Below are 13,780 nucleotides of genomic sequence, written 5' to 3'. Positions count from 1 at the left end.
GTATTCTCTTATTTTAATTTTATATTTTGTTGCAATTATATACATTTGCTTTTCTGTGGTTGGAGATAACAAGAACAGAGAATTCAATTTTAAATCCTAAAAATGACACATAAACAGAAGCCACAAATTAAAAATTGATCTGATACCAAAAGAAAATGGGTAAATATGGCACTCCGGAACAGGGAGACGATAGAAAGCAATTATACAGAAAAAAAATTAATGAAACTGACAGGAAGTACATTAGACAAAAGAAATAAATCAGGAAGAATGTGATGAGATATTAGAATGGCTGAGCTCAGAATAGCCTAGCTTGTCTAACCTAAGAAGGACATATTAAATATGAAGGCATTTTAGTCACCCAGAAGCTTCCAGGTCTCCTCAAATAGGGAAATTCAATTAGAAAGTAGATAGAACCCTGAAGTGGAACTGTGAGGATTTGGTGTTTGCTCTTATGGTTTTGAGGTTATTAGTTATCTCCACTGAAACTTGGCCTTTTCAATAGTAAAATATTATCTCCCTCGTATATTAACAAATAAGTTATTTCATTATCTTATTATTTAATGTACTTAATAAGCAAAGTACCTGTCAAGCGACATGCCAGGTACTTAGATACTTCTATAAGGCATACAGAAAAGGAAAAAATGTGGCTTTCTCAAGTATTTCCAGTATAGTTGAAAGACAGGCAAACAGAAGATTATAATTCAGTTTAAAAAGGTCAAGGTCAGAGATAGGTTTGAAGAACTTTGGAGCCCAAAGGAGAGATGAATTAATTTTCTAAAGGTTTGAGGAAAGTTTCACAGTGGAAGTAAGATTTGAAATAAGCCAGAAAAAAAAAAAATTAGACAACATGGAGGAGGAGTGGGTAGGGGAGGAGGCAATTAGTAAAAACCTAAAAGAAGGTCCTATAGTTGGAAAATGTAAGTCCACTCTGTGGTGAACCATAGGTCTTGTGGGGAGGAAGGGGAGAAGAGACAGCTAAGGGGTAGTTATGAAGGGTCTAAGATACCAAGGTAAATGAAGCAGTTGGCATGTATCCTGTGGGCCAGTGGTTCTCATAATCATTGTACCATGTCTAACGTACTCCAATAGACAAATAGATAAAACAGACTAGGGGTTGTGTGTAGTTACTGGCTCCTTAGCTTTTTTCCGAGTTGGAGAAACATTTCATACTTTCGGTGAATGAAAAGAATGTAATTGGGGCAACTTTGAAACCATTCTTTTTATTTTTAAGTAAATCATTCCCTAGATCGCTTTCAATATTATCATAGCACATATACCAGTTAACAACATAGACCTCTGTGAACACATGATTGAGTTCTTCTGCTGGTAACGGCCAAAATACACAAGAAGGATGGACAGAAATGCAGAATGTTACTGAACTCTCACCTGGACCTCTAGTAAATACAATAGGGAACAAAGAGGCAGGGGCACCCCAAGAAGTGCTTTGTGCATAGGTGAGGTTTAAGAAGCTTCCTGAAGCTATTTGGCTCCTTCTAACCAGTGATTAGGGACCAGTTCTGGTTACTCAAAGAGCTACTGCTCTTCCTGAAGTCCTGGGGAAGGTTGATTTCCAAGTAGATGAGATGCTGGAATTAATGCACTCCAGGTTCTTTTGGAGGTTGGGCCTCCTGCCAGGGCTGATTAGCCCAGCTGGCCTGTCCACTATTCCTGTTTTATTGCTTCCTTTCTCATTAAGGAAGGTGTTGGGTTTGGATAACCATAAACAACATGTCTGCTGCTACAGGGCCACCATCTCTTGCACAGCCAGTGGCTGAAACCAGGCTCTCAGGAGTCTTTTTTAAAGACTTAGATCACAGTTTTGGAGAAACAGGAAAAGGAAGCCCAAGTTTGAAAACAGGCCACATAAATGATTATTTTCCTATTTTCCTCTTTTTTTTTTTTTTTTTTTAAATTCAAAGTGGCAGGGAAAATAAAACTTTAAAAAGTAAAATAAAACCAGTACTGTTTTCCTCATTTTGTTTTCTCTCTCACCCCTGCTCTCTCAACATAGCCACATGGAACAGTCCTGATGTCCTCAACCCCTGAGATGGGAGGGAAGGGAGTTGGAGGCTTCCCTTCATATCAGCCTGCCCCCAGCAGGCCCAAGGAGTCTGAGCAGCCACTGACCACTTGCTGAACTGTTATGTGGGTGCCTCATGGCTCCCTTGTCTACTTGGGCCCAAGGGCTGAAGTCTATTTAGGACCACAGAACCCTTAAAAGAGAGCCAGCCACCCAACCCCTCTCTAACCTCACTCCAGTAATCTCAACACTTGTACTTCTTCCCCCTCCCCAGACAATGTGTTTCTTAAAATGACCTTCATTGGCACATCATTTCTCACCAGGAACTGTACCCTTGTTCTTTCCAGTCCTGCAATTTTCTCTCTTCCAGCACAGGGAGAATCATATTTACTCAGAAAACCACAGTGTTGAACTATAGCCCTCGGTTTCTTAGAGTTTCACTTTCTAAGGGAATTTTGCAGCTGGTTCCATCTGCTTGTCCTGATTTTTTTTCTCTCCTCTTTTCCCCATGCTGATTTCTTCCCCAGTCCTAACCAGCACCCAGCCTCAGTACCTTCCCCACATGTCACCATGATGGTCTTCTTTGCTCATGGTAGACACACAATTCATCAAACCTCTCACCATGTCCCAAACGGTAAATGCTCAGAAAATCCTTGTTGATTTGTACCAACTACTCCCAGAACTTTTAGTATTAATACTTTCTAGGAATCTCTCCCCTGCAGAACATTTCATAATGCTGGTTTAGGTTGTATATAAAAGTTCTAGCTCACTGTGTTTTTTGTTCATATGGCTTCTCTAGACAAGGACAGGAATTACCCCTATGCTAAGAGTTCATAAGTAAACTATGAATGCTAATTATGTTAATGTGGATAATCCATGTGCCTTTTAAATTTTAAGCAGACCTTTCCTTTCTAGTTAGCATACATCTGGTCTATTACCTACCTCCTAAAACATGTCCAAAAGAAAAGCAAACAACTCCAATGTTAGATTGATCCAAGCCCAACTCGTGAGCTTTACACAGGAGGGTGGTCTAGGTTAACAGGTTAACTTTAAGAGCTTACCAACAGGGGTGACTGGGTGGCTCAGTTGGTCAAGTGTCTGACCTCCACTCAGGTCATGATCTCAGGACTGCATTGGGCTTTCTGCTATCAGCACAGAGCCCGCTTTGGATCCTTTGTCTCCCTTTCTCTCTGCCCCTTCCCCCTCCTCTCTCAAAAATAAACATTAAAAAGAAAAGCTTACCAATAAGACAGACACACCTTTCCAAGTGCTTTATAAATATTAGGTCATTTAAATATCGTAAAATGCTCTGAGATGGATCTTATTATTATTCTGGTTTTACATCTGAGGAAAGTAAAGCACAGAGAGATCACACCAGTCAGTAAACCACAGAATCAGGATTCAAACACAGGGAATCTGGGTGCAAAGTCCATGCACCTAACCATTACTTAGTGCTACCTCACCAACAATAGCAATTTTTAAATTGTTTCCTTCCAAATCTCCCTGCAAGTTAGAATTCAGATGAACTTCTATTTATACAGTGTCTGTATCCCTGCAGAGTCTTATGTACACAATATTTTATAAATCCAACCATTTTCCTGAATCAAGTCCTCATTTAAAAGAGCTAGACTTTGGGGGCATCTTGGTGGCTCAGTCAGTTATGTGTCCGACTCTTGTTTTCGGCTCAGGTCATGATCTCACGGTTGGTTTGTGAGTTCGAGCCCCACGTGCTTAGGATTCTCTCTCTCTCCCTCTCTCTCTGCCCCTCCCATGAGCTTGCTTGCTGTCTCTCAAAATAAATAAATAAACTTTAAAGATCTAGACTTTGAACTCCTTTTGGAATATAACTATTTTGTACAAATTTGCTGCTCTTTGTTGGGCATGCTACCTTCCAACTAAGTATTTATGACAGATGACCTCACAGAATAGGTGGTAGGAATATGATTGTCTCTTTACCTTCAATATCAGAACATTATGATAAACTTAATACATCATAAAATACTTCTGGTCTCCAAATATCATTGGATGGTGATTTGCCTTTACCATTTCTGGGGGTGTTGGATTCCATATATAAATTACCTGGTAAGCAAAGGCATAATTCCCTTTCCTTCTCTGAAATTTCCATCTTTCAGAATTCAAGGGGCAGACCTCAGGCCTCATATCCTGAGCTTTAGCAAATAGACATGTGTTGCTCTTATCTAGATCTTTTGTGCTATTGTAGGTTTTCATGGCATGCTTTTATTTTTCCTGATCTCTAAGGTGGTTTTTGCATTCAGGGTACTGCTTCCAATTCTTTGACCAGTTTAGTTGCCCTGTCTTAGGTCATATAACTTCTTTAAAGAGTGAGAGTCTCCTGTGAGCTTGTGCATGGGCAGGTTTGTAATTATATTGAGTTCTTCATGTGACTAGAGCACCACAGTCTCCAGTTAAGCACTTACTCTGTGCCAGGCACTCTCCTAGGAAGTAAATACAAAAGTAAACACTATAGGATCCCTGCCCTCACAGGGAGGGACCTTTAGTAAATATAATAAAGAACAAGAACTGATAGTTCAGGGTTCCTAAGAAGTAGTCCATAGATTCCTGGATTCCTTTGTTAGATCATAAATGATAGTTCAGAATCTTACCACCAAATTGTAACTCTCTTTAGCATGAGTTCATTTGAATTCATGCATCACCTTAGATGGGCACACATAAATGTTCATCTGCTACACCTGCTGTCACTTCCTGCTAATTCTCAGGATCTTCCTGTGATTGGCCTACTGTTATTTATCCTTTGACTAGTAATCAGGATCACTGACAACTCTGTCAAGTATTATTCCAGCTCATGGATGAGGAAATTGAAGCTAGAGTAGCCACAGAAATAACAGAACTTGGGGCGCCTGGGTGGCTCAGTTGGTTAAGTGGCCAACTTAAGCTCAGGTCTTGATCTTACATCTCATGCAGAGCCTGCCTGGGATTCTCACTCTCCCTCTCTCTCTGTCCCTCCCCCACTCTCATGCACACACATGCTCTCTCTCTAAATAAATAAATAAACTTAAAAAAGAGAGAAATAATGGAACTTTAACATATTTATCTTTTCACAGTTTTCATTATAAATGTGTATATGATTTCGTCACAGCTACAGTGATCTTGGCATAAATCACTTCATATCCCTTTCTTGTTTAAATCCCCCAAATAGCTTTCCATCACACTCAGAATGAGAAACATCCATCCTTTCTTCTCTTTTTTTGTTTTATTTTATTTTATTTTATTTTATTTTATTTTATTTTATTTTATTTTATTTTATTTTATTTTCATCATGATAAGTGTACTCTTAAATTCCAAACCCTATTTCCCCTATTCCCCACCCCTGCCAGTAACCATCAGTTTGTTCTCTATAGTTAAGAGTCTGTTTTTTGCTTTGTCACTCTCTCTCTTTTTTATCCTTTGCTTGTTTTGTTTCTCAAATGCCACATATTCCACATTCCCCTACTCACTATACTCCAGATGGTCTTCTCTTGGTTCTACAAACAGCAGTCCTGTTTCCATATCTTGTCCTTTTCCTGTGCTGTTCCTACCAATCCATGAAGGGGCTGGTTCCCTTGTCACTCAGGTCTAAGCTCAGATACCATCTTTCCAGGGGGGTGACCTGAGTACTATCTAAAGTGTCCACCCACCCAACCCCCCCCCCCCCCCCGCTGCTGCCCCACACCTCCTGCCAAGTTACTTTCTATCAGATTACTCTCTTTAATTTTCTTTCTAGCTCTTATTATTTCTAAATTTCTTTTTTTTATTTACTCATTCATTGTTAGTCTTTTCCCCTTGACTAAAATGTAAGCCAAAGAGAACAGAGCTTTGTCCTGTTTCACTCATTGCTGTATTCCTGCCCCTAGAATCTGTTTGGCATATAGAAGGTGCTCAATAAGTATTGGTTAGAGTGAATGAATAAATGTATTTGGTAATGCCTTAGTGTTTTGGCATGGAAACCCTTAGCCCTTTTCTAGTCCCACTTTTAGATATTTCCCTTAGGTAATTTCATCCACTCTGGTGGCTTTTTCTACCGCTCTGTCTCCCATATTTGTTGTTTATGTAATTTTCACTTACATAATCAAAGATACTCTTGACTGTTGAGGGATAGGAGCCAAGGGAACTGGCAATAATACTATAAAATACTAATACATTTTAACATTTTGTATTTAGAAGGAACTTAGATTTCATCTACTCCGAATTCATGGCTTACATGTCGATGAAGAAAGTTCAAGATGATAATAAGCCAAAAATCTCATAGCTAGTGGGTGGTAGAACCCAGAACTTCCAGGGTACTTTACTGTTTCCACAGTAGTTATCTGCCTGTTAGACTCTATCTCTCCTTTTGTTAATGACACCAACACACACACACACACACACACACACACACACACACACACACAGAGTTTTATTTTATTGAGATAAAAGTCACATGCCATGAAATTGTGCATACCCTTTAAAAGTGTGCAATTCTGTAGTTCTTAAGGTATTCACAGAATTGTGAAACCGTCTATTTAATTTTAGAACATGTTCATCACCCCCTAAAGAAACCACATATCTATTTGTAGTCATTACCCCCTCTCCATTTCTCCCTCCATTCTCCAGCCCTAGGAAACAACTAATCTACTTTCTGTCTCTACAGACTTACCTATTTTGGACATTTCATGTAACAGAATCAGACACTATGTGGCCTTTTGTGTCTGGCTTCTTTCACTCAGCTTAATTATTTCAAGGTTCATTATGTTGGGACACCTGGGTGGCTCAGTCAGTTGAGCATCTGACTCTTCATTTCAGCTCAGGTCATGATCCCAGGATCATGAGATCGAGCCCCGAATCAGACTCTGTGCTGAGCATGGAGGCTGCTTAAGATTCTCTCTCTCTCTCTCTCTCTCTCTCTGTCTCTCTGTCTCTCTCTCCCTCTGCCCCTTTCCTTTGTTCATGCTCTAGCTCTCTCTCTAAAAAAAAAAAATTAAGTTCATCATGTTGTAGTTTTACTTTTTTGTTTTGTTTAATCCCTTTTCTCTAACTGCCTTATTTTAATGTCTTTTTTTATATGTTTATGTTTTTAATGTTTATTTATTTTGAGAGAGAGAGAGAACAGGTTGGGGAGGGATAGAGGGAGAGGGAGAGAGAGAGAGAGAGAGAGAATCCCAAACAGACTCCATGCTATCAGAGTATAGAGCCCAATGTGGGGCTCGATCTCATCAACCATGAGATCATGACCTGAGCCAAAATCACGAGTTGGATGCTTAACCACCTGAGCCACCCAGGTGCCCCTTAATATCTATCTTTGAACAAAAATTAAACTCTGAATATCTTGGAAGCCAAAGGCAACAAAGAAAAATACAAATATATTTGTTAGCTCTTGTTAGCTGTAAAGGAAGCACAAAGTTTATCAAGAACACAGTTTTTGTAGGAATACATTTTGAGGGGAACCATCAATGCAGTCCAGTTTCACCATATGGCTCTGTCTTTTGATCATCTAAGGTATATTTCTTGTTTTCTTATTTATACTATTTCCAGTTCCCTTTGGGTTGGGCATGGTGAGCAGTATCGAGAAGGGAGAGAGAACTACCTTGTGGTGTCCTCAGTGACTCTTGTCTTTCTGGGTACAAGGGGGAATTCTTACTCAATTTTTAATAACCCTCCAATTTGACCTCCACTATTAATTCTCAGGATCTTTCTTTCATTTTCGATCACAATTCTTACTTCTTTTTTAAAAAAAAATTTAACATTTATTTATTTTTGAAAGACAGAGAGAGACAGAGCATAAGCCAGGGAGGGGGAGAGAGGTGGGGCGGAGACACAGAATCCGAAGCAAGCTCCAGGCTCTGAGCTGTCAGCACACAGCCTGATGCGGGGCTCAAACTCACAGACAGACCATGAGATCACTACCTGAGCTGAAGTCGGACGCTTAACCAACCCAGGCGCCCCATAATCTTTACTTCTACATCAAATTGGTGAAAAATTTTTACAACTTTATTCCTGAAAAGTTCAAGCACTTTGCCAACTCTTATTCTAAAGTAGGTCTCAAATAATGCAAATACTCTAGTAGATGAGGGGAGAAGACAAGCGTTATGCCTAGGGAGAGATTACAGGAGGAATATGATTGTTTGCTGATGTCTGCCTATGGGTTTTGGAAAAGGAAAGTTCTGGCATTTATGCTATGTCTCATATTATTTTTTTTCTTTTTTGGGATCTGAGGTAAAGGGAATTAAATTAAAATCATGCTCCTCAACCACAGCAAACTATTATCATCAGTTCATGCAAAAGCCCTGCATTTGTTTTGATTTTCACCTCGATCTCTAATCTGTGCTCACATTCACCTCCCTCTTAAACATGCCTTCCTTCTGTGTTTGATACAGGTCCTTAAGAGACATGTATCTTTATAAACTATTTCATCTTATTGGATGTAACTGAGTACATAAGTAATATTGTGACCTGAATTTCATTCTGTTGGTATTTTGTTAACTCACCACTAAATCTTTAAAGCTAATTTACGTTGCTAGATTTACATTGACTCTATTGTTCTAACTGCTGCATAATGTCTTATGGTATGTATCTACCATCTTTTACTTTTCCATTCCTCCTGCAATGGAAACCTGTGTCAAACAATGACATAGTAAACATCCTCGTACTTGACTCCTTAGAGGCCTGAGGAAGAATTCCTTTGGTTTGCATGTCTAAAAGAAAAATTGGTGGCCCATTGGATCTAAATGCATGTCTAAAAGAAAAATTGGTGGCCCATTGGATCTAAATACACTGTTGTCTTTATCCAGCCCCCCTTGTGCATAAATGGCATCCCCATCCTACCTCCTATACTGACTATTGCTGCAGGGATTTGAGCTGGGCAGATCCACAGCTGTAACCAGCTTAGTGCTGTCGTGATACGGTACAACCTTGCTTCTTATTTCCTGCTCTGGGACTTCTCTAAGACAGAGATGCAGAACTCAGGGAACCTGCTCAACACTTATGCCTACACAATTAAATGGGGTAATGGGGAAGAGCAGAGGTTACAGTCCCAAGGCTACTCTTGACCTTTTGGAGGATAGGAGCCAAAGGATAAGTATGCTTCCTCTTGAATTCCCTTGGGAGAAAGTTCTGAGACATATAGTTCTTAAGACTCTTACCAAGTTCCCTGTGGAATTGAGTGTAAGTTGCCAACACCGGTTGCCAGTTTGGAAACCCATCCTGGTATTGGTTTTCCCTTTTCCCTAATTCAGCCCTGCAGTTCCTCATTCCTGTTCCCTGTTATGACTTCCCCCAATGAATTACCTATAGATAAGCCTTTGTCTCAGCCTCTGTTTTTAGGGGCACCCAAAGTACATGATCCCTAAATACTGCCAGATTGCTATCTAGGGGATCTGAGCCTTAATCTGGGTAGTATGGCCAGCTTCCAACTTGTGGACCAGAGACTGGGCCATTTTAAAACTTCAGAGGGCCACCTTTTAACAAGATGCTGTTCTTCTGCTTAGAAAGTTCCCTAGGTAGGATCTTTCACCCCTGGATCAGTGATTTTGTTTTACATTCACTGCAGTTATTCTCCAAAATATGGTTGTAATATATATACATGCCTTGGTGATTATAAAATACTTCTCACAAACATTGACCTCTGCCTTCATGATTCATGACTTCTAATGCATGGATAGTAGACTCATCCTGGCATGTGCCATACCAGAGTATTAAGAAAATTTCCTTCAAGGGGCACCTGGGTAGCTCAGTCGGTTAAGCGTCCAACTTCTGCTCAGGTCATGATCTCACGGTTTGTGGATTCAAGCCCTACATCTGACTCTCTGCTGACAGCTCAGAGCCTGGAACCTGCTTCAGATTCTGTGTCTCTCTCTCTCTGCCCCTCCCCCACTCATGCTCTGTCTGTCTGTCTCTCTCTCAAAAATGAATAAACATGAAAAAAAAAACTTAAAAAAAAGAAAATTTCCTTCTCAATACTTGTTAATAGAGAGATATCATATGATTTATACTTTCCAGCGACTGGTGTTGCATTCAACTTGTGTCCTAGAAAATGCACTTGTCCTACTGTCACATTTTCACTTGGGTTTACTTAGGAAAAAAATGATCATTTCTTTGAGTGGACATGTGTCAGTGTTAATGTGTGTGTGTGTGTGTGTGTGTGTGTGCGCGCGCGCGCATGCACGTGCGTCAGCTCATTGCATGGGGTGAGTCATCATGAAAAAAGCACAGATCATGACCATCTGGGAGCAAGGTATCAACAGAACTCCCTTAAGGGAATGTGTGTTCCTTCTCACTTGGGAGTAACTTTTAAAAATCTCATATCCCCTTCTGCTTCTGTTATGTGAACAGGTGGTTAATACATACACCCCAGGAAAGAAGATTTGGCTTGAAGGTGTGGTGACCACCTCAGCTGGAGGCACAAACAATCTATCAGATTCCTATGCTGCAGGATTCTTGTGAGTAACACATGCAATTTCATTCCCAGGGATTTTGAGGAAAGAAAGTGTGTTATTCTGCCTATTGGAGGGGGAGGTTCATTTCCTATTGAAAGTTCTTTATCTGTTCCTTTGTGAATGGGTTTAACCCATTCAACAAACAGTGATAAGTGACTTCCCTGGATCCTAAGACATCAAGCACAGGCATCAGAGCAAAGATAGTAGTAACAGTAGCAGTAGTAGTGACCATAATAGTCATATGACCTTTATTTAATGTCTATAGTTCAAAACACAGTGCAGACAACATACAATTTCTCATCCATTTTTCACCATAGTCCTAGGAAATAGGTAAGAGTAAGATCGGAGGAACAGAAAGAGGAGCTAAGAAAAGGTGTGGGAGATTAGTGCCATAATAATAATAAATAATAATAATTTTAACTATATGTGTTACATGCTTTCTGAAGCGCTCTCTCTATATCTAATAATTTAACAACAAGTGATACAGTTACTATTATTTTACAACAACCCAAAGAGATAGATGTGAGAGCTTTGACTCAAGCCCAGGCAATCTGCTTCAGAGTCAAGCCTCTTTGCCACTACCTTAGACCATCTTCCTTTCTGCTTCAAAAGCAGTGGTAGTCATGCAAAGGAACCGGTAGTTTCTGTCCCTGGGAGGATCAGGAAGGGCTTCATGGACAAAGTGGCATTTGAGTGGGACATAGAAAGATTACTCTAATTTCTATAGGTGGAGAATGGTGGTGATAGTGGAGGAGAGCATGCTAGGCAGAAGGAACATTTCCGGCAAAGGCACAGGGGAGAGGAAATGATTCGTGTGAAGAAAGCCTCAGTAGCTGCAGGGATGTAGTGAGGGTTGAGACAAGGGAGGAGTTTTCCATCAAGCATGGAAGGCCTTGAAAGCCAGGCAGAGGAAATGAAGCCTTGTTCTATACTCCGTGGCAAGCCATTGAAGATTTTGGAGGAAGGAAGAGATACCATCTGACCTGTGTTTTTAAATGTTGGCTCTGAGAATAGTATGCACAAGAGTTTGGAGAGGCAGGAGATGGGAAAGTGGATTTGAAGGCTACTGCAGTTATCTGAACGACTTAACACCAGAAGCATAAAGGGCTCTGACTGGCCTGCCAGCATCATGTGGCAGGGACAGACCCCTCAGGATCACAGACTAACCAAATGCCCTGTTCCTGTTCCATTCTAGTCCTGTGGCCCTGGTTTTTTTTTTTTTTTTTTTTTTTTTTTTGTCTGAGCAAGGTCCTCCTAAGAAGTGAGCTCACAAAGCCCTGAGCTTTGTGTTTCACTACTAACAGCTGTTCCTAATTATACACTCGTAGTTTCCCTCCATTAAGGCTTATTTTAATACATTTATAAAAGACAAATCAAGCCAGTCAAGCAGATTGTCTTTGCAGATGGAATCCTGGCACATGCAGATGAAGATAATGAGTCAGTAAAATATATGATGATACCTTGTGTCTTCGATTCTTGTGTTCTCAGCACCTACCATTGAGTGGCACAGAGCAGTTGTTCAGTGAGCATGGTTCAAATGAATGAAATGGAATGAATCAGCATTTGATACAGTGGTTCTGAGAGTCTTCTTTCAATAATATGCTTCCCACCAGGTTTCACTGTGAGCCGTGGGGTAAGGATGAGAAGCCAGTGGCCGTTAGTACGGCAGGGAGGGGCCTCTGAGAATCAGCAAAGGAATGGCTTTTGCGCAGCCATCATAGACAGACTTTGCTGCAGGGCCAGCAAGCAGCCCAGTTGTAACTGTTTTCCTGAGCATTCTTCCCTTTAGGGAATGATGTGAAATGAGAAACACCACAGCCCTTCGGAGGGGGGTGGAACTGGAAAGATATCTGAGCACCAGCCAAATATCCATAGATCTCTGTGGTCACTTTGCAATAAATCCAGATCAACAGAGTTGTTCAGGGTTAGGTTGTAGTTCAGGTATTCAGTATGTGGTTGACACAAATCAAATGAAAACTAGCTCACTTGGCTCCTGGTTCTCTCTTACCTCTTTATCACCCATTTGCTCTCACCTCTGCTGGCAGCACCCAGCCAAGTGTCCTTCGAGTCTAGTTCTCCAAGGGACATAAATTGCTTCCTGGAGGGGAGGGGGGAATTGAAGCATTCTAAGAAGCTCCAGAAGACTAGCAAGATTCCTTGGAAAAAGGCACCTTTCAGGCTTTTTTTCATATATGGCATAACTGAGAGCTTGCCAGGACACTTGAATGTTTATGCATGAAGCAGAATTCTCTGCTGCCAAGTATTCAAGGGTAGTTTTCCCAGTTAGGGCTTTATGATTCTCTGATGCACCACAGATATACCCTTGGCACACTACTGTGTCTCTAGCACCCAGTAGTGTCTGCCACCCAGTAGATATTCAATAAACTTTTGTGGAATGGAAAATAATGGCCGCAGTAGTATCCTTGATGGGATATACCAGTCATCTTGCCACTTTTCTATACTTGTGCATGAAAGGGAGACTTGGAACACCATTTATTTCCCCTGTCAGAGTGCTTAGTATTTACAAGAGGAAGAGGAAGACAACTTAAGTACAAACCATTCCACTCTGAAGAGTACGGGGAAGGAGAGGTTCTGGCTATAGTCCTTTTGAACGCTCCAGACCAGAACGTGCATAGAGGATATGGGTTTGGAAAGGAGGATGTATATTCTTCTCTCTCACTTTAGAGTTCCTTCAAAAACTGCCCATACTAGGAAAACAACATCAACAACAAAGACAAGCCAGATTTACTAGTCAGCATTCATTTGTTGAGTATATATTTTTTGCGGATCACTGTTATAGGGTCTGCAGAGGTCACAAGTAGGAATTTATACATTTGTATAAATGAATACAGGTATTTACATACCCAGTGCTTTACAAATGACTTACATGGTCACACAAGCATTTTCGTATCTATCCTCAATGCTGAGAACAAGGTCTGGCATTTACAGCCGATTAATTAATGTTGTTGAATGAATAATGAATGAATGAACAAATGGAATATTTTAAATTCCAAAATACATTGATATCCAGCTGCGGCTAGATGTGATTATGTGTTTACTTATCATTTCATTTCTTCATTCAGCAAGCATAGGGATAGGAGGGTGAATTAGACATACTTGTTTTTATAGATAAATACTTGTTAGATATAAATCCTATTGTATTTGTGCTACATTAGTGGAAAGAGCACTGACTTAGGAGGCATCAGTCCAGAATGCACATGGTAGTTCTACCCCAGGACATTAATATGTGTCTCAGTGGCTAAAGGAAAAACCAAATGGGGTTGGTAAATTAATAAAAATAATAAAGGCAAATAGCTTAGCCATGTGATAT

The 13,780-nt window shown here is 40.4% G+C and overlaps 1 protein-coding gene across 2 annotated transcripts in view; it reads left to right on the top strand.

The window, feature by feature from the left end:
- Positions 1-13,780, top strand: part of HPSE2 (heparanase 2 (inactive)) — a 677,801-nt gene that overhangs the window by 530,076 nt on the left and 133,945 nt on the right. For both annotated transcript variants that reach the window (XM_019459090.2, XM_019459091.2), the window contains exon 8: positions 10,346-10,452. In XM_019459090.2, coding sequence (XP_019314635.1) covers positions 10,346-10,452 — 107 coding nt within the window. The remainder of the gene's footprint in view (positions 1-10,345; positions 10,453-13,780) is intronic.

The sequence above is a fragment of the Panthera pardus genome, unplaced genomic scaffold (assembly GCF_024362965.1).
Source record: "Panthera pardus isolate Hobbes unplaced genomic scaffold, ASM2436296v1 HiC_scaffold_22, whole genome shotgun sequence".
In the NCBI taxonomy this organism is placed as follows: domain Eukaryota; kingdom Metazoa; phylum Chordata; class Mammalia; order Carnivora; family Felidae; genus Panthera; species Panthera pardus.
Note: the sequence above shows the minus strand (reverse complement) of the source record. Positions and strands in the feature narration are given on the sequence as shown.